The sequence below is a fragment of the Trachurus japonicus genome, chromosome 7 (genome assembly GCF_045865225.1).
Source record: "Trachurus japonicus isolate A0001 chromosome 7, Traja_1.0".
Classification (NCBI taxonomy): Eukaryota; Metazoa; Chordata; class Actinopteri; order Carangiformes; family Carangidae; genus Trachurus; species Trachurus japonicus.
In genome coordinates this window covers 8,710,064-8,734,277 of record NC_140913.1, presented here as the reverse complement: position 1 = coordinate 8,734,277, position 24,214 = coordinate 8,710,064, and the positions used below count along the sequence as shown (strand labels likewise).

The 24,214-nt window shown below is 42.4% G+C and overlaps 2 protein-coding genes across 2 annotated transcripts; both read left to right on the top strand.

Annotated features, from left to right (window-relative positions):
• The first annotated feature begins 903 nt into the window (after window positions 1–903).
• Window positions 904–11,992, top strand: nsfl1c (NSFL1 (p97) cofactor (p47)). The gene is made up of 9 exons (XM_085781088.1): window positions 904–1,024; window positions 1,781–1,881; window positions 2,098–2,175; window positions 3,706–3,871; window positions 4,048–4,143; window positions 7,218–7,327; window positions 8,167–8,304; window positions 9,671–9,841; window positions 10,733–11,992. The coding sequence occupies exons 1-9, from the start codon at window positions 923–925 to the stop codon at window positions 10,893–10,895; spliced, it is 1,125 nt and encodes a 374-aa protein (XP_085637214.1). The 5' UTR covers window positions 904–922; the 3' UTR covers window positions 10,896–11,992.
• Window positions 11,993–15,130: 3,138 nt separating this feature from the next.
• fkbp1ab (FKBP prolyl isomerase 1Ab) lies at window positions 15,131–22,484 on the top strand. The gene is made up of 5 exons (XM_085781075.1): window positions 15,131–15,236; window positions 15,375–15,422; window positions 18,610–18,722; window positions 19,116–19,276; window positions 21,051–22,484. The coding sequence occupies exons 1-4, from the start codon at window positions 15,200–15,202 to the stop codon at window positions 19,242–19,244; spliced, it is 327 nt and encodes a 108-aa protein (XP_085637201.1). The 5' UTR covers window positions 15,131–15,199; the 3' UTR covers window positions 19,245–19,276; window positions 21,051–22,484.
• The last annotated feature ends 1,730 nt before the right edge of the window (window positions 22,485–24,214 follow it).

The window sequence follows — 24,214 nt, the reverse complement described above, 5'->3', positions numbered from 1 at the left end:
CATACTGAAATCAGAGGCACACCTTTGACAGAGGTGAGGCGTCTCACACTTCAGTCAGCAGCTGTTTAGCGGTGGACTTGCACAAGGAGACACACTAGAGATAGGAGCTGAGAAGTGTGATAAGATGCAGATTAAGGATCTGATCGCTGTATGAGAAGCTCTATGCCCTGTCACACTGAGGTGTCACATCTTGATGAGATGGGGTGGGCCAGATTAATGAGACGAGATAAGATGAAAACCCCAGTAAGACAAAATAGGCTAGAAAATCTAAGTAAATTACAGAAGGGAGTTGGTTGTTAAAACTGAATATGAAATTATTATGAGTAAAAAGATTTTTACGCGAGTGAATTAGTAGCATTTTTTACTGACACATATATGAATAATTATCAAATAGGCTATGCATGATGTGTAGAAATGCTGCCTGCATTCAGTGTGATGACTTGTTACATAATTAGGTTGTTATAGAGTTTTCAATAAATTATCTGCATAGGGAATACAGAAATAAGATGTATACAACCACATGCACCAACTCACACTGGCACATGCTCCTCTGTGATCCCTGGGTCAACAGTCAAAACCTCTGTTGTACACACAGTCTATGGTTGAACACAATGCTTATCTGTTACTGCGGTTTTGTGTAACCTGTGCATACACTACCACCTAGTGGTCAAATGCAGCAGTGCAGCACGTCCGTTTTATTAAAAAAGAGACTATTGCGTATTAAAATGTAAAGTCAGACATTCTGTTTAAAAAACATCACACTAGAGTTGTAACCCACACATTGGACGCCTTATTTCATTTTCTGTTTCGGTCCCGGTTACTGCGGCCGTTGTCCCCGGTGTGAAACCACGTAGGAACCATCAACTGTTGCTTGTTGTTTCCTCAGGTGGAGGCGGACGAGCGGTCGAAGGAGCAAATCAAAATGGCGAGCCAAGAGGAATCAGTGAGGGAGTTCGTCGCTGTAACCGATGTGGACGAGGAGCGGGCCCGGTTCTTCCTGGAGTCCGCCGGCTGGAACCTGCAGGTGGGTCTCCCCCGGCTCTCCCCGGACCGTCCGGGCGGAGTGCCGCCGGGGCAGCCCCGGGGAAACGGTGCTCTCATCATGAGTGTCAGGCGACTAGCTCGCCGGCTAACGTTAGCATGTGTTGCCGGTAATTTGTGCAAGTCACCGTTTGACAATGGCCCGACCGCTCACTGTCACCGACAACAAGGCGGCTTTAAGATAGTTAGCCGACACGGTCACTGTTATGAAAAGCTCCTTTATTGTCGGCTCTTGGTAAAGTAGGTCGCCGTTAAGTTTCGGCTAAAGCTAACGTTAGTCAACCTAGAGCCCATTCAACCGTGCTAGGTAGCGTTAGCCAGTGACGATTAAACGCAGCGTTAATTTCAGCCAAGTTAACCTAGCAAAGGACGCTGCTTAGCCTTTAATGCAGCAGTCTCACTCTCCCAGTTGAAAGGTGTGTTTGTGGTTCAGTACATGGAGATAAACGAGTAAAATACACGGGGAAAACGAAACCTTATGTCTGTTTGATTGTTCGGCTAACGCCTTCATTGTTAGAAATAGAAAGAGAAAATCAATGTGTCAGCTGAGAGGCAGCAATGTAAACATGTCAGTCCGCCGCGTTAATTGACACGTAAAATAGACCCCAGTAGTTATCCAGCTCCTGCCTGAGATACAGTTTGAAAGGTCATACCATAAATACACTTGTTGCTCAGTTAATTGAGCTGTTAATTAAGATTTTTCGTGACACTGTCATAATAATAATTTCCCCCCTTGTAGCTCGCACTGGCCAGTTTCTTTGAGGATGGAGCTGATGATGACATAGTGACGCTTCCTCAACCTGAGGGAGGCTCTTCAGTGTCCCGGTCTGCAGGGCCAAGGTAATTTTTTTTTTTTAACTGCATAGTTCAAATGAAAATTTAATGACACACTTCTTCACTGCTTCTTTGTCAGCCCAGAGTCCAACAGTACTGTGCACCAGCCGGTTCTGTGCCACAGTGCTGTGCAGTGCTGTTGCCATCAATCATCGTCATTGTTCATAATTGATATGACTTTGTGACACACAACTCAGTGCATGTGTTCTTCTGTTACACCAGCTCCCAGCCCAGAGTGACCTCCTTCAGTGATCTGATGCACGAGGCAGAGGAGGAGAGCGATGAGGAGGAAGGCCAAAGGTGAGTTATAGCTCCAGTATTGTCTTGTCTTTCGCAGCCAGCACCTGGTGAGGTGAGGGTAGGAAAGAACCATCTAGGTGTTTTCTCCTCTCATCTTTTTTCCCCTCCTATTTGACAAAACTCACAAATCAGTAGTCACTGAAAAACATTCATGATCCTGATCAGGATTAAGTGTCATGCTGTAGGACACCTCAGAGTGGATAAGGGATTAAAATGGACACACAGACAAGTAAAAAAAAAATGAAGTCACTGCCCAGCGTGTGTTGTAACAGTAGCCCTTTGATGTGTTTCTGATCCTCCTAAACATCTGTGACGTGCCGCACATCCCCACAGTGTTTTGAAGTCACACCTAGTGGGTGTTAGTCCAGAATGCACCAAACTATTTTTGGTCTCACCTCATCCACTGTGGGCTGGTCGTTTCTAGATTTCTGCAGCATCAACAGATTCTGCTGCCGGAGCAGAGCAGTCGTCTGCTTGTCAAGGGACTCTGTGGGTTTGCAAATGGCCTTTCAGTTAGTTTCCATTTGCAGTCAGCAAACTAGTGGAACTAAAGGACAGTGATTATTTTATTTATTATGTCAGTTATACAGAATTTACCTCACATAGCTGAGGATATGTCTGAGTTTATTCAGTCTTTTCTAAATGTGCTGCCTATGCACAACTTAAACGAAGTACAAGCCGTTACCTGGCCAGCTGCTGTAAAAATAACAGTAATGTTTGCTTTGTTTGGTAAGCATCAAGCTGGTATGGTTAAAATCAGGTGCATGTCAAGTTAGTTGGACGGTGTCTCCTCCCTAGAGTTTGATCGTTTCTATCTCTTGCAGTAACAAACAGGTGTGTGGTAGTGAGAAGGTTAGCAGGGTTTGAATTTCTTTCTCGTACTCTCTTCTAAACACTCGCTGACTGACTGCAGTTATGTTTTTGTGTGTATGACAAAGTGCACTGTGCTGAAGTGTGCTATTATCTCCAAAGGAGCTCTTGTCGTGACAGTGAAGCTTTTCACCGCACAGTTGGGTGTGACTCTATGATCTCAGCCTCTATGCATCTAAGGCAGCTTCACATTACAAAACTTATTTTGCCATTGAATCCTGAACACTGTGCGCATTCACCTTCTCACAAGTGAGTTACATTATTGTAATGTCGTCAGTGGCACAAATAAAACGACAAGACATTAAGTTCTGACTGAAATACATTTTACATAGATGCTGTAAATGTTTTTCTAGATATAATTAAACAATTAAGTGAATTTTTATAGACAGCAGAACAAAACTCGTATTTACTCTTGTTCAGACTTGTTTTACAGAGCTGTTACACATCCAAACTAATAACAACATTGTGAATCTGGCACCAATTCAGACATGAGGCCAACATATAAAATTGCAATCACATTTACATAGTTGCAACTCTGCAATTGTGATTGAACATAGATAGACCGCTCATCGTATTTCTCCTCACAGTGATGATTATGTAATTTGTGGAGGAATTCCCTCTTCTTTTATTAAAGTCACACCTGTCTATGTGCCTGTCCAGGTTTTTTGCGGGCGGATCAGAGCGCAGTGGGCAGCAGATCGTTGGGCCTCCCAAGAAGAAGAGCTCCAACGAAGTGGTTGAGGATCTGTTCAAAGGAGCCAGAGAACATGGAGCTGTTCCTCTGGACCGGCCCGGGAGAGGACCAGGAGAGCCCTCTAAAGCTAAGGTGAGGGAAAACACATGTTGATGGCCTCCATCTCTATGTTCTGCCTGTATTGTCTTTTTTTTTTTTAAATTTGCATTTGCTCAAATGGATAGGTGTGCAATTTTGTAATTCTCTATCATTTTGGTGATCTTGTTCTGTCTCAAGTTGTTTTTTATTTATCATCTCTCATTACTTAGGCCTTCGTGGGCGGAGGTTACAGGCTAGGAGCAGCTCCTGAGGAGGAGTCAGCCTACGTGGCTGGAGAGAGGCATGGCGCCAACAGCCAGCAGGATGTGAGTACAGATCCTGATGCCTCCTGTTTTCTCTCTGCATCCTGCATCTTTGCAAATATTCAATAGTACATCCATTAAAAATCGGGACTTCACACTTACTCACTCACCCAATACTGTGATTGGCTAGCTGTGTGGAGGTGAGCCTCCACCTTCATTAGCATTTAGATATCAGGACTTTATGTTTTTATATTTATTCAAAATGTCATGTGTCTTACACTGTAGTGAGCAGAAACATAATCTTGGAAATAGCTTTACTTAAGACCTAAAGTATTTGGACAGTTCATTATTTTTTATTCTTCAGCCTCTTGAGCATTAGCAGGTCAGTTTGATATAGAGTAATCAATACTTCATTAAATTGCCATCTTAGCTTTAATGGCTGAGTGGGTTTAAATTAATGTGGAAAGAACAGTGTGGGAGACGGAGAACTTTAAGCAAAAAGTCCAGAGCTTCATACTTAATAGCATTTGACCATACACAAAAGAGCTCAGACATGACTCAGAGTTGATATTTGGAAGCCAAATGTCTAAACCAGGGGTACTCAAATACATTTGTCGAAGGGCCAGAATTTTTCTTAACAGACACCTTGGGGGCCGCACATTCAAATAGGCATAGATTGAAATTAAATTCACCTATTTCGTCTGATAATTTAAAATTTTTTATTTTACTTGTAAGCACATAATTTTTATTTATACACGTCATGGTGTTTTGTATGATATGAAAAATCTTGACATTATCATATCATCATTTACATATCATGCTGGAGCTTTACACTGCTGACTTGTATCCTCAGACATGCCCTGTGATTTTCAGCTTAAATATGACCTGACCATCACAGGACATGTCTGACTCTGTTCTGAGGATACAAGTCATTGGTCCTGAAATGTGTGTTTCTCTTCTATAACACACATTCTACATCTCGGAGGCGACGTCTTTCCACACATGGGCTTCCTTCACCTTTCAAACGAGACAGAGCTCAGTGGGAAACAGTAGGAGAGCCACAGGCCGAGGGAACCGGGACACAACACCGGGGGAGAAGCAGGTCGTGCAGCTGTGCGCAGCAGACGTGCACGAAAAAACAATTGCGTCTCATCAAATGCGCGCGGCTACGGCTTTGAGTTGTGAGCGCGCATGACGCGCGGCTACATTGAATGGGTTTGAGCTCGCGCAAAAGACGCTTCATCTGAACGGCCCCCCATGCATGATGCACACACAGTTGAACCAAGACGGTGGTGAAAATCACCCACGGTCTCTGCAGACAGGCAGGGAAAACCCTGCAGTCCAGCCCGCTCCCCAAACACTCGCACATGGTGATTTGGGTTCGTCGGCGTTTCTGTATCCCAGTGCAGCGCCTCACAGGCACACACAAACGCTCCGCACGTGTTTCCATGTCCCAGCGCTTTGACTTACAGGCGCACGGAGCCCGAGAAATACAGTATACAGTAATGTAAACTAGTAGAACTCAGTCGCGGGTCTGATTGGAAGGTTCGGCGGGCCGGATGCGGCCCGCGGGCCGCCTATTGAGTACCGCTGGTCTAAACATTAAGGACAATGTTGCATCATTCAGCAAGACAACACTAGATGTATGGTCAAAGCAGCTGGAGCTTTTCAGGGCAAAGAGGTGGATTAGCCTCAGAGTCGAGCTCAATGTGACTGAGCTGCAGTCCAGACGAAAAGGCAGAGACTCTACAACAAGGAGGCTGCAGCTTCACTGCAGCTTCACTGCAGCCTCCCTGCCATTGAATCCTGAATCCCTGAATCCCCCCGCGATTGCAACATTATTGGTGTATGTCGTGTTAACCTTATGGGCTACAATAATAATCATCAACGTTGTTCATTTATAAGCCCAGCAGACACTCAGTTTTTTTGTTTTGCTTTTCCATTAGCACTCGAGCGCGATGTCTGACACAGGAATCAAACCTGCTAATTTTAAAAACACACCGGCAACAGCAACCACTGATCTTACTGAGACTGTTGTTATTCTGTCACCTGAGTTAAATGATGCTGCGGAAAAACACGCTGTGGTCCGTCAGCGAGGTGCAGACGAGGTGCAAAGAGTACTGATACAAGATAGTTCTCTGTAGTTTACCTTAGTGCTCGCAAGTACCCGACACAGGTGGAGACATGCGGCGGTGGTGTATTTGTGACAGTAAAAATTGAATGAGCGGCAGCTAAGATTTAGGAATGGCGGCCCGCCACTCCTAAATGAATGTAGAGGAAACACTCTGCAATTAGCTTTGGGCATTGTTTTAAAAGTTCTACATCTCCAACACAGGCCTGTCTGTATTGATGAAAACCTACTCAAACTGAAGCTGTGACTTGGCACTGTGTTCTCGTCCAAATGTTTACACTGCAATATTGTGGCGTCAAATGGCTGATGGGCATATCCTGCACGAAATCCCTCCACATGACACTTCATTCTCATGTGCATTGATTCTTGTTTTTTTTATTGGCCCTTTAGATGAAATCCCTTATGCACTGTTACATTTTCAGTATAGAAGAACGTACAGTAACAGATGGACTATGATTAATTCATGGTTTTTCTAGGAGACCCGCTAATCATTAATCCAATACTGAAGCTCTCATGAGTGGAGTTACGTAAAGGACGGTAGTTAGTGCCAGGAAGACTGAGTTATTTGCTGCCTGGGCTTTTACCATGTCTCGACCTTTAATTATGTCCAACTTTTATGTTCTTTCAGTTTATCAAGTGGATCTGAGTGGAATAAAACACATTTATTTGTCATGCATAATGAGCTGCTATCATCAGCAGCAGAGTGGAGTTGAGGATACGTGTTTTGTACTGAACTGAGCGGAGAAGATGGATCAGTCATTCCCCACCCACACTGCATAGACCTAGTTAAACTTTGTAACTGCAGCTCTTATATCGGAGCTGGTGACTCTATAATGTATTGACTGTTAGGAATACACAGTTTAGAAAACAACTAAAGGGCCGTTTTCCTCCTCCGAGATGAAGTACATACCATACAGACCAGACACATGCAAACCAAAATGAATCCATATTACCCACATACATGTCAGGTGCACTAATGTGTGTATGTGTTTTGACTGTGTGTTAGGTACATGTTGTGCTTAAACTGTGGAAGACGGGATTCAGTCTGGATAACGGTGAACTCAGAAACTACAGCGATCCTGGAAATGCCAACTTCCTGGAGGCGATCAGAAGGGGGTGAGAATACTCTGCCTTTTCTGAGTTACATATATGGTCATTATAAGTCCACGGGGACGGGGACACGGACACACTGTGACCTCAGTGTTGATACGGACATACGCCTACCAGTGTTTTATTTGTATCACTGATTTGACCATGAGCTTCTGTCTGCTTAAACAGCACACATTAAGAGCACTGACTGATGTGATTCGAGCACTGACTGATGTGATTCGAGCACTGACTGATGTGATTCGGCAAAGCAAATGTATTTATTCATTATCATACACAGAGGCCATTCAATGGCCCTAACAGAATTATGAGAAGCATAACAAATACAAGTTAAAAGCTTCGTAAGAAAACTGTATAAAAACCCAGATTAGAAAACGGATCATGTCTAATTAGAGTGCATGATTGAATTAAGCAGTTTTAGGTTCTTTTTAAGCCACTTTCAGTTCAGGCTGTTTTGGGAACTGGTTCCAGCAGTGGGCATCATAATGGCCGGATGCCATTTTACCATTTAGTTTTTAATTCTAGGCACCACTAACTGATCAGCCGCTCAGGTCTTAGAGACCTATTAGGCCCTCATACATTGAACGTCTGAGAAATAAACTGGGCCCAGACCATTAAGTGACTTGTAGACGATACGCAAAACTTTGAATTCAATTATGTATCGAGCTGGAAGCTGGTGCAAAGACTTGGGAACTGGAGTAATACGTTCTCTTTTCTTAGTTTTGGTCTGTGTAATGGTCTTATTTGTGATTGTGGTCTTATCAGTGATGGGAGTCAACTCTGGAGGCTATGAAGGCATGAATAAGTCTTGGTTAACCCCTGTTCACCTGCTGGTTGTCACCCTGCAGAGAGATCCCCCTGGAGTTGAGGCAGCGATCTCGAGGGGGCCAGGTCAACCTGGACATGGAGGACCACCGGGATGAGGACTTCAGCAAACCCAAAATGGCCTTCAGAGCCTTTGGAGGTGAAGGACAGAAGCTGGGAAGGTGAGATTGAACCGTGTGGTTGTTTAATTCAATGTGGTTTCGGTATTGTTTATCTTTAGCACATCAGAGGGCAGCAGCTGAATTCAGTGTGAGGTTTAAATAGAGCCTGGTGAACCAGTCTTACTTGCTTTACATGGGAATGAATCATTTTCAGTCTAGGAATCAACTCTGTGTGGGATCCTTCCAGGAAATGACTGGTTTCTAATACGGCGTGTTATTTTTAGTGTAAACTGTGGGACTGGATTCAAATGTCAATGAGAGGGTTGTCTCTACTCTGTAATAAAGTGTCAGTAGTTGAAAAGCAATACATTTAAAATGACACATGGGTTGTTACTTCTTCACCATCACTGTGCAGTTATAATTGTGGATGAAATGAAAATGAGTTTTGTGTCAGCGCCAAGGATACAGCAGAGCTTTTGTTTCATTTTCAGTATACGGCCTTTATAGAATTACACTTTTACTACAGATTTTTCTAAACTTAAAGAGGAGCTATGCAAGTTTGGTCGCTTTTCCTCTGTTTTGTTAACCCTCTGCCTGGCCATGTGCATTTGTTTACAACGAAGCCGGCGAAAAATCAATATATGGAGCGATGGATAACGTTATATAACATATTCCATGTTACAACGTGTATATTCATGTAGTCTTAACTGTCATAAACGGTTACGGAGCGCGTTTATGTCGCGGTGTGAAGAGAGGAGAGCTGGGACACTGGGGCAGCGCCCAGTTACTACACTGATGTTGCAGCCATGAGACACCAGGTGGAAGGCAGAGAGCCTCCATTCTCACTCGTAACAAGTCATGAAGTTAACTATCACAAATATTCCAGAGCTTTTTAATTAGGGTAAAAATGTAGCATAGCCACGGGAAAAATCCTGCTTAGTTCCTCTTAAAGAGAGAACACACAGGTTTTTGCTAAAAGTGAGGATAAAGACTCAGTCATTAAGCTACTTACTCCTGCTTACAGAAAAGTGAAGGTTAAATCTTTAAGAGCAGCTCATTATGAATCACACATAGGCTCAAAGCAGACCTCCAGTCTTTTAGAATCATTAAATGCCATGATTTATCAAAAAGATCTGACAAAGTGCTTAAAATCCATAATTTCATTCACAGGGGTCTTGAATATATTGTCTCACCTGCTTTAGTTTCTCATAGTGAGATGTTGGAAGATTAACTAATGAAAAAGTGACAGGGTATCTGCAGGTCTTGAACTCTTAAAAACATTAAATCCACTCTCCTGAAAGAAAGGCCTTAGTGCGTATTGAAAATGAAATGACCATTGTCTCCTGTTATGTGGTTGACGGATCGGTTAATCTATGTATTTTCTAATGCTGATCTGTTTCCCTCCACCTCTTCTTCCCCTCTTTAGTGCCACTCCAGAGTTGGTCCAGCCTCCGGCCACCTCCCAGCAGGACCAGGCTGCCAACGAGGCCCAAGCCACCGCCTCCGTGACCCTCGACCCCTCCCAGCCCGTCACTAACATTCAGATCCGACTGGCCGACGGTGGCAGGCTGGTTCAGAAGTTCAACCACACCCACAGGTGACCGAGTCACTCTCTTTAACTTGAAGCTGGCATCTAAACTACAGGTTGTCCTGTAGAGATCAGTGAGTTTTATCTTCAACCTGCTGCAGATGTTGAAGGAGGTATTTGTACAACAGGCGGTTAGAACATGTTGTGAATTCAGCATCAAATTTCATCGATTTACTCATCAATAACCATCTCCAGTGATGCAAAGCAAGACCAATGTTGAAACCACGGTTTTCCTCTACTGGAGTTAGCATGCTAACAAGCTAGCCCTCTTTACTTTCCAATAGCAGCTCCTCACTGCAGCCTCCACTCTGCCCTGAAGACGTAGCCCTGGTCAAAGGGTGTTTTATAATCTCTAGTAAATTCAACAGTGGCTCAGGCTCCTGTCAACTGACAATCCCCACCCGTTTCCAGCACAAAGCAACAGTCAGCAGCAAAGAAAACATAGCAAATAACCTCTGTAAAGGTCATGGACTTCAGAATATGATTTCTATAACAGCTGCATACTAAGTAAACACATGTACATTTTCAGAAACTCACGTTATTATCTGTCTCTGTATCTGAGTAAACAAACCACTCATATAAACAGAGATGGTGCAGAGACAAACTACATTTCGTCTTTGCATCGCTTTTTTAATTCTGGAAGCCATGGCTACGTGGAGTGAAGCACGCTTTGTTTTTAATCACTATGGTTTCTCCATTCCGTCCCTATCAGCGCACACACCTCCATGTGTTGGCCAACTTAGTACAAGGACTCTTGGTTCCCTGCACTGCGTGAATTTAATTGACAGGTGTTTTTCAGACGTCGCCGATGTATGAATGAAATGTTCTGTTGAGATTTAATCAGTAGCTGTTGAATAAAACTCAAAACCTCTTTTCACAATGTGTCGTCGTGTCCTTCAGGATCTCTGACGTGCGCCAGTTCGTGGTGGCGGCTCGGCCTGCCATGGCCGCCAGAGAGTTCGTCCTCATGATCACCTTCCCCAACAAGGAGCTGGAGGACGAGAGCCAGACGCTGCAGCAGGCCAACCTCCTCAACGCCGTCATCGTCCAGCGGCTAAAGTGAGAGGGGGGAGAGTAAGGTCGGCCCCTGGTGGTGTGGCTGAGCACTGCGGCCATGTGAAACCTGCTGCCCCTTCTGAAGGGAGGAGAAAACACGGACTTATGTATGGACTTCTAATTTCTGATTTTTTGTTTTTCTAAAGTGAAATGTAACATTCTGCTCCCCAAGACCCCCCCCTCCCCCCTCACTCTTACCCCTCCACCCCTGTGATGGGCAGAACCGAGGGGTGGGGAGAGGGGACAAAAAAAAATCTTCCAAAATGGAGCAGAGTTCTCTCAGAGTTCTGTACAGCTGCCGATGCTGCTGGATTGCGGTTGTGACGAGGTCGTGTTTGCCTGACAGCAGTAGATGGCGTAACCCAAAAAAACACAGCAGCGGTCCAGCTCTCTGACGAGCAGCTGGGTCGCAGAGATGCTCACTAAACTTGGCTCTACTTTCCATTAACTTGCTAGCCCACTTTTCCTTCTTGTATTTACCTTGATTTTGCCCCCTCAGCTACGTTTACGATCAGACGCTGGAGCCTCACCAGACGAGCGGCAGATTCCCAGTCTGTTTCCGCCTCAGCAGCACAAACCAGAACCACATTAGGAATACTAGTCTGACTAAGTTAGAAGTACATGACAGTGGTGTGGTTTTGTAAGTTTGCTTTTCTCTCCACACACTCTTCTCGGAGTGAAAAGTGTAACAGTATCACAAAACACTGAGGGTTTTTTTTTTCCTCCTCCAAACCAACCTATACCAGTAGCCTTACTCTCCTTTATCGACCTCCACTAACACACTCGTCCCTTTGTTCAAATCAAGATGGAATTATTTTTTTAAGATGCCTTTTTTTTTTCCTTCTCTTTTTTTTCCTTTACAGATTGTAAGATTGTCCCAGTTACACACTTTGATATTGTGTAACATTACAGCTACACTTGGCTTTATGGTCAAACCAATGGTCAAACAAAAGAAGATATAGATTGTAAACTCCGGTTCGTCGTAGTGGAAGTTGAATTCTTATGACACACTGACATCTTCTATGCATCCTCGGGCAACACAGAAATATGTTTGGACCTCTGGTAAAATAAATCCATTTTATGGTTGATGTATAAAGAACTAAATCGTCCTGTGTTTTCATTGTAGGTTTAGCTTTGAATGTAATGACTGTTATTCAGTATGTTTACATGAAATATACTACTAAATCACATCAGGCAGTTGTGCCCCTTTTTATAGCAGTTCTTTGTAGGTGTTAGTACAGAAGTAATTGAGTCAGCTTAAGACTTGACTCAAACAAGAGGCTATTGACAGCATATAAATGACTTTATTGTTGTAGATAAGTGAGCTATTTTTTTTTTCCATTGCTACATTGCCAACGTTGGCATGAACAGCTCTTTACTCAGCAACAGCTTCAGCCATTGCTGTGTTAATAAGACAGGAGACTAATACTCCCTCTTGGTTGTTCTGCTTCTTCAAGACAGACTGGATGCTACAGTGACTGGGTTTCTGAAAGTGACCAGACAGTCTGGCTGGGCTGGGGCTAGCTTGTTTAACAGGCATAGCTACTTCAGTAGAATATAAGAAAAATGGTAGAAACAGAAGAAAAAACAGCATGTTGTCTTTCATCACTGGAGGCAGTTCATGCTGTGTAAACGAATGAAGTTTGATGCTGATCTCACACACACAGCACAATATTATCTTCTTGACTGGTTAGCAAATAGCTGTTAAAAGCAAAACTTTGATGACCGAAAAAAGATAGCTCCAGCACAGCTATGTGAATACTTAAGTTGATACCTTCGAGGACCAGTTAGATAATATAGGTCTTTCTCTGATGTCAGAAAAAGAGAGAATGACTCACTGTGTGTTGTTTTGAACAGGGCTGAGGTCACCTCACTGGATAGTCTGTGTCACTTCTGGTCAACATGAAGCAACCACTTGAAATATCTTTGCCCCTATAAACCTGACACTCAAATTATTTGTTTTCCATCTTTATTTTAATGCATTTTAAATCTACATTTATCTCCTTGGTAATGCACGCCCACGTGGACACTCCATGGCATCTCAGCCAATTAGCTGCTGTTATACAGTGACCTCTGCTTAACAAAAACAGTTGAGCTGCGATATAATGAATCATGAAGACAGTTAGGAAATTGAACAAGTCAAAAGGTGAAAATATTTTACTGGTGTTTGAGTTGGCGCACAATAGAGTGGACATTATAAGCACCTGCTGTTATTATTTTCCACAGGAAGTGAGATGCAGGTGTTGCTATGGCTGCAGATTTGCTGTGGCGATGTGAGCAGAGGGTATCTGAGTGTCTGCTGGGACAGTGGGATGCTTTGACTCAGCTGTTCACCTAAATTAGCACCATCTCTGACAACCACTCTCCTCTCCGCCTGCTCGCCTCGCTGGCTCTCTCCTCATTTGTTTCACGCTGCAGTGTTCGCCAGAACAGCCTCAAGTACACCGCAGTCAGGGCACAGCAGTATGTGACGGCTGGTTTTTGCTAGTTTTGAATATCATGAATATGATGCATTAATATTTTACATACATTAATACATATGAGACGGAATCCATGAGATTACAGGGCTCCAGATTAACATTATCTACTAGGAGCACAGTGGCCCCTAACTTAAAATTTTAATGAGCGCAAGCAAAAAGATTTGGGGTACAAACTGTAAATCTACTTGCAAAGCAAATATTCTCATTCCTTTTCATTCATAGTCCTCATACACATTGGCCTGACACCTGTAATGACAGATTCCAGATTCTTTGACTGGCCTCTTCCACATTTCACCAGTGTATTTAAAAAAAAAAAACCCACAAATTTTACTAGTTGCAAATGCGCAAGTAGATGAATGATTTACTTGTACTGTCTCAAAATTTAGGGGCCCAATGCCTTCTGGAGCCCTGGATTAGAATTTTTTATTCACTTGAACAAATGCTCAAACCTAAAATGTGAAAAAAAACTAATCACACACACACACACACACACACACACACACACACACACACACACACACACACACACACACACACTCAGGACAGTGTTAAAATGTTCACACTGCCTACCAGATATCAAGTTAGTCACAGATACATGAAAAATACCAAACTTAATCTGCCTTCAAAATAAAAGCATGCATCTCGCCTAATGCCCCGTCAGTGCCGTACAAGTGTGAACCAGGCTTAATGCCATTTGGGCAAAGAAGGCTAAGCTCTAAGGGACCTGAAAGCCCTCGCTTTACTACATATCAGTTGGATCTGAATAATTTGATCAATTACAACTTTGTCACAGATTTGAATCATGTAAGTAGTGATGAAGCGGTATCTGTTTACATTGTAGTCATGCGTTCATATGTTTACTAAAACAAATTATCTGAACAGTTATTCCACAATGGGTCTCTCACCCAAAAGCCATTTTGACATGTCTCAGTAGAAAAGCTCAGATGTAAACAATAAGATTAAGGATGGCTGAACTCTATCCAGCTGCTTTAATGTCAGGCTCAGTTCTTGTCCTGCCAGTGGGACATGACACATCAAATGGTCAGTTTGATGTATTTATCAAATACTGTGCATAAGAACATGCAAAGAGGAAATTGAACCAGCTTGGCTAATTAATCAATAATTTTAATTCTAATTACATTATATAATATTTACTCACTAATATTATGATGCCTTCTAAAATAGAAATCTGGACCCTCAGAGTCACAACAGGTGTCTTCACTAAGCTGTTATAGACACCCGCAGTGATGTTACTGATGGACATCTAAAATTTGTGTTTCTGAAATAATCTCTTCAAAACTGATTCAAAATGCACAAATAAGCATTTGAGAGAAGAATTTCAGCCTATCGATGTATCAGGTGAGTTATAGAACAATTTATTTAACTGTGTGTGCTCTGTTATGACTGTGTCTTTCACAAAGTATTTCATTTGTTCATTAGCTAATAATGGGTAAACTTGCCTTTTACTCTTTATGTATCTTTAATAATAAGTACTATTATTTTACACATTATACCACTATATTTTCATATTGACATTTGTATTTAGATGTATTCATTAAAAAATATAGTTTTTGTTAGGACTATGGCCGCCAGGGGGGAAACTCGTGCTATCAGCTTCTGCGGCTTTTACTTTGGAAGTGGTGGGCGGAAGTGTTGTTGTGTAACGTGATAAATTGACGCTGGTCTCCCCGCAGAGAGAGAGAGAGAGAGAGAGCATCCGCCGGTGGAGCACACACACACACACACACACACACACACACACACACAGACAGACTGCGGGAGGAGTGTTGCCGGGTGCGGGGAGAGCTCCAGAACACACCGCTAAGAAAAAATGGGAGTCGAGATCGAGACTATAACCCCGGGCGACGGTAAAGCGACTGCACAAAAGGGAAACGTGTTTGTGTTTATGACTAGGTGCATGTTTGCATGTGCATGTGAGCCGCAGAAAACACCGCCTTTAATTGCACACGCCCGTTATATTAAGCGCCTCTTTGGTTTCCCCACAGGAAGGACTTTCCCCAAAAAAGGACAGACGTGCGTGGTGCATTATGTGGGTGAGTTCTCCATAAGAAACTTGTTGTTTTGCATGCATGGACAAAATCCAGCACATTTCGCTGCACTCTACTAATGAAGGCCGTTGCAAGTGGAGTGACGGCTGTGGCCAAATGTGTCTCCTACACCCGTTGTGAAAAACATCCAGACACGGTAATCCTCTAAGTGCCACAGCACAAACTGTAAATCCTCACAGGGACATTAGGTTCTGGTGATGGGCGCTGGACTGCACATCCAAACGCTGGTAAACTCTGGCAGCCAGACATGTTCCAGCCTCAGACCTTCCAGGCACTGATTTCTCAGTAGGGCAAAGAGGCACAGACTGTCAGTCACCGACTGGGCTGCAGGGAAATTTAACCCCTTCACCACATTGTCTTATTCTGGAAGCACATTTGTTTTGGAGGTATTCGGGGGGTGACAATGGTCCTGTAGCAGCAGCAGAGGAGGAGGAGGAGGAGGAGATGGTGGTGGTGGTGGTGGTGTGTCCCGGGGACAGCGCTCTGCTGCTGGATTCATCACTGCGTAAAATAATGCGCGCTCCAGTTTGGGCCAAGCGCTCCATTACAGTCTCATCAAGATCACTGGATAATGTGGTCATTTGTCTTGTCTGGGGAGAATTAGGGGGAAATAAAGAAGACGCAGACGGATTCCGCCGCGGGGTTCACTCAGAGGCCCAGACAGACAGACAGACAGACAGACAGACAGACAGAGACAGATCAGACAGCGATGTTTTAAATCCCGTCTGATTTCCTGCGCTTCTCTGTCTTTGTTGGAGTTTCTGGGGGGTTGGTGGCGTTCAGCTGAGCGGATTATAACCGTCTGGGTAACACAAATAATGGCACACTCACTGTTTTAAAACGGCAATGTTTTCTCTAGGCTACAGACACACCACATTTTGAATGAGAGTAGATGTTTTAGGTATTCTCAATGAACCTCCAGCAGAGATCTAAATCACTAAATGATTCCTGCAGGGAATCACATTGTAGCTTTACTTACTTGATATCTTCTTTGTGGCATCATAATACACTTAAAAGGACCGACATAACAGTACAGCTGGAACCAATGATTATTTCCATTCTTTATTATTGTAAGGGATCTCAGTTCATCTATTCATGATGTGGTCAGAATGTAAACAAAGACAAAATAGTAGAAAAACAAAGAATATTCATGTTTGAGAAACTGGAACCAGTGTTTTTTAAATCTATCTTTTGCTTTAGTTTAAACTTATTTAAATTATTAATTGATCATCAAAGTTGCTGATTAACTTTCTAGTACCTGTTGCCTAATCAATAAATCAAAGTTCTTCCAGCTCTAACATTTGACTGCAGCCTTGCCAGTTTTCAAAATGCTAATGTCTCCTTGCTAACATGCTCATAATGGTAAAATACTGGTGTTCTGCTGGAATGGTGTTTGGCACTCTCAACTTCATAGTTTAGCATGTTAACATTAGCTAATTATCAACAAACAAATATAAAAAAGAAGACCTGAAAATATTCAAATTTTAAAAACTGGAAACAGTGATATGTTTTTTGCTAAACTTAAATGATTAATCGATCATCAAAGTAGTTACTGATTAACTTTCCATCAACTAACCAATCGATTTACACTCAATTCAGCTCTAATTATTTCAGTTTGCTGATGCACTCATTATGTTAGCATCGTGCTAATATTTGCTAATTATTCATTAACACAAAGTAACAGCAGGGGCTGATGGGAATGCCATTACATTTGCATGTATTTGGTCATAAACCAACTTGATCTTGACTGAAAATCACAAATATCATCCTGCTCATGTTACCAGTGGTCAAGAGACAGTTAAAGTCATTATGACTCATCCTCTGGGGACCATCAATCTATATTTCATTGAGACCAATCCAATAGTTATTGAGACATTTCTGTATGGGGCAAAGTGGTTGACCAGTGTCACACAGACAGACGTTGCCATTGACAGAGCCAGGCTACTAGCATGAGCTGTGTTAAAAGACTCTACAGTGTAAATACAGTACTTACAGTGAAACATGCAGCATCAGCTAATTGGGATTTCAGATGCCTTTTACTTCCCAGTGCGCTTCACTGTATATTTGTCTGCACCTGTTCTTGGTTTGGCAAAGCTTGTCTCAGCCGTCTTGCCTGGTAAGACAGACATAACTCTTTCTGTAACACAAGCCTCTGTGCTTCAGCATTCACTTGAAGCAAACCACATTCTGGCCTTGCACAGTGAAGTCTTTTTTATTTCGTTTTAGGCATGAGCTTGCATTGTTTTTGTTACTTTTTCTTTTCTTTTTTTTTAATATCACACAAACTACAGGATTTCCTCTCTGGGCAGCCTCCCTTCCTGTCAGCCTACAAAGCAGCCTTTAAATGGGACATGAAACAGGATAGTGTGTTACACAAGCCTTTTTAAATGTAGACGTACAAGGGAAGATCAAAACCTGGATTTGCTGGATGTTTTTTGGAAAGGCTCTGCCTGCAGGAAATGGTTGGTGTGAGAAAATGTCAGCAGTGGTGGTGAGATGGGGGGGAAAGCAGCGTATTGATGCTCATTGCCTTTGATACTTGGACAGTACCTCTCAGCTCGTACAGTTGATTCCATTAGTCTGCTATCTAGATGTCCAGAAGAGGACTGGACACCCACTCCACTGCCTGGATTAAAGGCTGCGTCTTGCTAGCCACCCCCTGATGTGCCTAACAACATGTACAATGTTGCACCTTCTCCCACACACAACACACACACACACACACTCACAGTATACCGAACCATCACACACACATGCTGCCTCACTGGTGCTAATAACAGTAATAGCGGCGGTGTAAATAGTCTTGGAGGGGTGCTATTCTGCGGACTGATGCTTGCGTTTTCCTGACTGTCACACTGAAACCCATCCTGCAGACAGCTGCAGCAGCTATTTCTGAGATCCTTGGAATCCATTCATTTGTGCTCTGAATATACACTCAGCAAGGCAGATGGATGTCAGACAAGCTGGGAGGATCTACTTCTTTCTAGTGTTAATATATTTAGGGTTTACTCGCACAAAAAACAGTGTTTCCTCCTCATTTAAAAGCATTTTTGCAGCTAAAATCATCTTAGAGATGAATCCTGTAACGTCTTTGCGTACTCAGAAGTTAAAAGGTTGTGCAGCTGCTCGACTCTTTGTGACTCTGTGCCTTTATCCATTGCCATGTTTGCAGGCTCCCTGACAGACGGACGCAAGTTTGACTCATCCCGTGACAGGGACAAACCTTTCAGGTTCAAGATCGGCAAGCAGGAAGTCATCCGAGGCTGGGAAGAGGGAGTAGTGCAGGTAGGCTTGAGAGCTGGAAACACACTGTGCATATGAAATATGTATGTCTTTTGATGAATGTCGTCATTATGGACTGAATGGGAGAAGTCTTGCCAATAAGCAGCTTCACCTGTGATGAGTTGTTATTTTATCTGCTGAAATACATTTATTGACACAGCTCTGCAAACATCGCGGAGCAAGGATGCAACTCTGTCTCTCACACACTCAGTCCTGCAGCATTTAGATGAGGTGACTAGTGAATGATCCAGACTGTCATGGTTCTGTAGCTTTAAGATGGTGTAGCTTTAATATATCAGCAGCAGGGCTCTTTAAAAAGCATATGATGACAGAATTAGATGTGAACTAATTAACTATTGAAAACATTGTCTCTGTTTGTATCCTCTTAACCTCCAGATGAGTGTTGGTCAGCGGGCCAAGCTGACCTGCTCACCTGACTACGCTTATGGAAACAAAGGTCACCCGGGCATCATCCCTCCCAACGCCACCCTCATCTTTGACGTGGAGCTGCTGGGTTTGGAATGAAACAAATCCGCAGCTCTTTTTTTTTGTGTCGTGTAAGTAATCTTTTGGTTTCTTCTCGTGGCCCAGTTATGCCGTTGTACATGTGACGGCAGAGGCCTGGTGACATAAGCTCTGATGAGCTAACAGCTAACACACAAGCAAGTTGGCAGCCAGCTAGAGATAGTCACAGGAGCTGTCTGAGTGTTTTTCTATTTTCCGTGCGGCACACTCCTCCCCGGTGTAATTAGATGTAACTCACACTGATAAAACTGGCTATTAAAGCAGCCTCTTGACTCAATGTTGTTGTGCTGGGTGGAGGCATGATGGACAGACGGTCTGCTTGTGGCTTCTATTTCTGTGCCGTCATTTATTGTTTGGGTAGAAACAGATATGTACTGCTCCATCATAGTTATTTTGTAACTAGCTTGATTACGCTCTTCACAGTTTCCCTCTGCATCGTAAAATGAATTTAGTTCACTTATACTTCCAGCATTTAGGTCATAAGAGATGTAATGATATGAACTGGTAACATCTCTTATGAGCTGTTAAAGTGCTACCAGAGTAGCATTTACCAGCTGACAGAGGGAAGCTCTCCATGCTAACAAGCTCCCTGACTGGAAGTTAGCATCGCTACTGTAGCTCTGACGGTACAAGCTACAGTACTGCTGTTTATTCTAGAGAGGAAGAAGGCTAACATGGTGTTGGCCCACAAACCTGTGTGAACACCATATCTAAGGGCAATTTAATCTGGAGCAGTAGAGCTTTAGTGCAACAGAGCTAGCTCACAAAGCAACGTTAGCTTTCTCTATTTCCAAAATCAGCACTATCAAGATACTTTTCTATTCATGGGTTTGGAGTGAATATGCATTTTTGAATGGAAATTGTTTTTTTCCTTTTTGATTCCAAGGCTTATGCTGGTTGTTGAATTATGTATTTCTATCTCAGGCAGTCGCTGGTGTCCCTTAATATAACTACATAAAGAAAATCAACTTGTAGAGAGTTGATTATTGATAATCCATCACAGTGACTGTTTTATTTCCTGTTTTTCAAGCACAGGGCAATGGGATCTTTGAGTATGCTGTATTAAAGCACTGTAACCATGAGCTGTGTGGAAAATTAAATCCACAAGACCAAAAATAAATAAGGCGTGACAAAGCGAATGTGATGGTGTGAGATAACATGTTTTTGCAGTAAATATAATGCTTTTTGGAAAATAATTGTGTAACCTCTGATAGGCCACCCCTGAGTTGTTCTTTGTGTAGATTGACTGTTACAAACAAAGTCTCTCCAAGCTTATTTAAGGTGTTTAATGAAATAAATGGAAAACAGTAACTGGCTGGAAGGTGTGAAACTGTCAAAAAATAAATAAAAATGCTTTGGATAGTTGTCAAGAATAGGCTAAAACAGACAGGCAAATGTTCAATTATGGTGCATAGAAAGTTACACTACTTTCATTTTGTTGTAGTTCAGAGATGGCCAGTACACTGCAGTCATAACAAAAACCAGTCATCCCCAGACTTTTTTATGTGTGTGTCTAATCATATGGAACTAAAAGCAACATACAATGGACAGAGAGAGGCTGTTCAGACACTGAATATTGGAAGCTCCTAATAATCAATGCAGTGTAATGTCATGAAATAGATTTGTTTAACTAAGACCTTACATCTAATCTAAGTTTCAAGTATGAAATAAAAAAAAATGTTAAAGGATACAAACAAACAGCTGTGGACCAATGCCTTACCTGCCATATATGTTTTTGGTATCAGCGTGCTTGTCTCAGTCTTGAGTAAAGTGATCACTGTATTTCGCTTCTTGCTGTCTTCACAGGTGACTTCCTACCTGGGTGACCTGGAGAGAGAAACTAGGAGAGTCTGCACTTGATTCTATAAGAGGCTTGAGTCTATAGTTCCACTACTTCTTTCATCAAACTATGACAGTTTGTGTTCTTTCATTTCTGTGACTGAGTTAATTCATTTTTTCCATTATATTCTTCCTTCTAAAAACTATGGCCCATAACCTTACAAACCTCCATGTTCTTAATCTTGAATTGTTTTTTAACTGCTCTTGACTTTTTTCTTTATGTTTTTTTTTTTCAAGTGCTGGTTGTGCATGGTTACGCAGAGAAGTACAAAATACCAATGAACTAAAAGCAGCGACATTCATCTCTTATGAGTTAGCGTGTGTTGAATGGCATTGATTCACTGAAACAAAGAAGAGAACGTGTATAAAAGAAAATGAAAAGCACACATTTGTATCCCATATAGCCAGAACGAATGAAATGAGGTTCTGTACGTAAGACGGCTTAAGGTTAAGTGGAGGCCTTAAAAGTGCAACACAAGACCAGGAGTTTACAACATGAAATGTACACTGCTATACAGTGCCACTGTTTTCTTTTTTTTAAATTTAAATTGTTAACTGAAGTGTGCGCTTCACAGAGGTAATTGGCGCAAAGGAGAACCAATCACAGCTGTAGATAGTTCTAATGTGTGCCTCAATATTCTCACCACACACCTACTACTTTGCCCTGTCTGCATGTTCCAGGCCCGAATGGAAAACTTAGTATGTAGATGTTGAACGCTTTGCATCTGATTTGCTTTACTATTATTCTTATTATTAATAATGTTCTTGCCTTCTCATTTCGCCAAGTCTTTAAACCCCATTTAAAGCCATACACAGGTCGAACAGTGCAAAGATGGGATTTGCGGTGATGCACATCAATTGGAGTTTATTATTTTCATGTCTTAGAAAAAAGGGGAATGCTTGAAATTTACAAAAGGGGGCTGAGGAATCAATCAAATTGTGACCTCCCCCAACCTTATTTTGTGTAACAACTTCAATCGTGTATTTTTCAGATGCCAACTTTCTATCTCTGAGAATCAACAAAGCTAATGTATAACCTATGATGATGGATAATGTGCTTCTTTTTTTGTAGTTTTTTTCTTTTCTTTTTTCTTTTTTTGCCAGTGTCAGTAAAGTACCACGCTGCCTAACTGAAGTCTGTGTGGTTGTAGAAAAAATAAATGCTGACACACAGGCATCCAAGTGATTTTGTATTTCAAATGAATAGTTTTAAATGGAGTTTAAATGAAGGAATACGCTGGCCTGGTTGTCAGATAATTGACTGTGGCTGTTGATGTTACATATTGGCCAAGCTGCAACTGGTGTGGCAGCAGTCCACCTCTGTACTGTGTAGTTATGTGCTGATACGTTACAGGCTAAACCAATGATGACATATTTAAAAAATAAAAGAAGTGCTCTCCACCTGCCTATGATGGTTTTATTCTCCTACTTTCTCATCACAAAGTTACATTTTTCAGTTATTTAAAATGGGTTAGGGTTAGGTTGTGCTATTACAAACAGACAGTACTGTAAAGTTTTTTTTTTCACTGTTTGTACACGGGAAGTAGGATTTCCTCAGAAGATGAAAGAAAGAAAGAAGAACATTGAGGAAAACAATAGGGTCCTGGCAGCTTAAAGCAGATAACAGCGGCACGGCCGTTTCGGCTAATGCTGTGTTCAAGGCAGGCTTTTGAAACCGTAAGTTACAGCTTCAAGTCACAACTACGACTTGGTAGCGTTCCAGGTAACCCGTAGCTCGTGTTTTTACCGTCCTGTTGTCTGTGAAAGTTCCCTATAACGGCCACTCGTAACTTCCGACCCGTGAACTCGTACCAGATCGAACTGGTATGACTTCACAGGAAGGAAAAACACAAAGTACGAGTTTCCTTGAACGCACCATGAGTTAGCAGCCCCCGCCCTTGTCAGGCATCAATTGGTCCTCGTGCTACGTCACCACATTCACGCGCATCCCTTGGCTGCACACACAGCCCTTCATGCCGTTCTCTCCCCTCATTGGATAACACTTGTATCCCACAAGGAAAATGTTCTCCTCGGGTTACAGCAGAGCAGAGTGACGGAGAGACTTGTGTTTAGGCTGAAATACTTCATGTAAGTGATTGCTGACGGAAAATAGGACTATTTAGGACTTATATTAACAAAAACATTCCACTGATATCTGCTTTAACTAAGCCAAAAGAGTAGATTTTTAGAGGAGATAATTCAGCCTTTCCCTTTAGTACATAAAGTTAATGAAATAACTATCCAATCCCTGTTTAGTTGAGACACGTGACGTACCACATGGATGCAGATGAATTTAGCAGTGAGTCCTGATTCTGGTTCCTGGCTCCCAGGACCCTCATGATCTTATTCTTTTTCCCCCCACATTTCCTTTCTCTCTCAATAATCACTATCCAATTAAGGCCTAAAATTATATTCAGCTCCATTAGCTCCAACAATGACATCACTTTTTACTATTGTATCTGGGTCGCTCCAACTAGTGCAACAAACACAGGGCTGGTGGGTTTGATCCATGGCTCCACCTGTTGAAATGTCCTCGAGTAAAACATGGTGCTGACTTGGCGCTCTATAGGTTTGTTACGAGACGTGTCTCTTCGTTCGAGGGGTCATCTGCCAAGTGATTTGTCTATAAAAGTACAACATCACTAGAATGGCTATGTAAGTGAAGTCTAGGCTACTTCAGTGGACAGGACCAGGCAGACAGGCTGCTTGAATGAGTGCTTCACAAAACCTATTCCCTTTCAACAAATTACATAATTTTACATAAAAATAAAACCCTCTGAGGCCCACGTTCACACTTTTTTTTGTGTTTTCTGGAATAAATTATCAGTTTGAAGATTTTCAGCAAATATTAAGAATAAGCACAACCTTAACAAATTACTCATGGCAATAAAGACCATAGTCATAGCCAATAACCCCCCCCCCACAAAGAGCCAACATTCACGTGTTCTTTTTTTTACTTCCTGATCCTGATGACCTTTCTCCCATACAGTCCCTCAATGAAATTAATCTATGGATGACAGATAGGCTAACCCAAGGACAAAACAGAAATACTTATCTTTGGTGCACAGCTGGTTTACAGAGAATTGCAGCACATCTTAATTCCTGATCATTGGAGAGCAAAACTCAAGCAA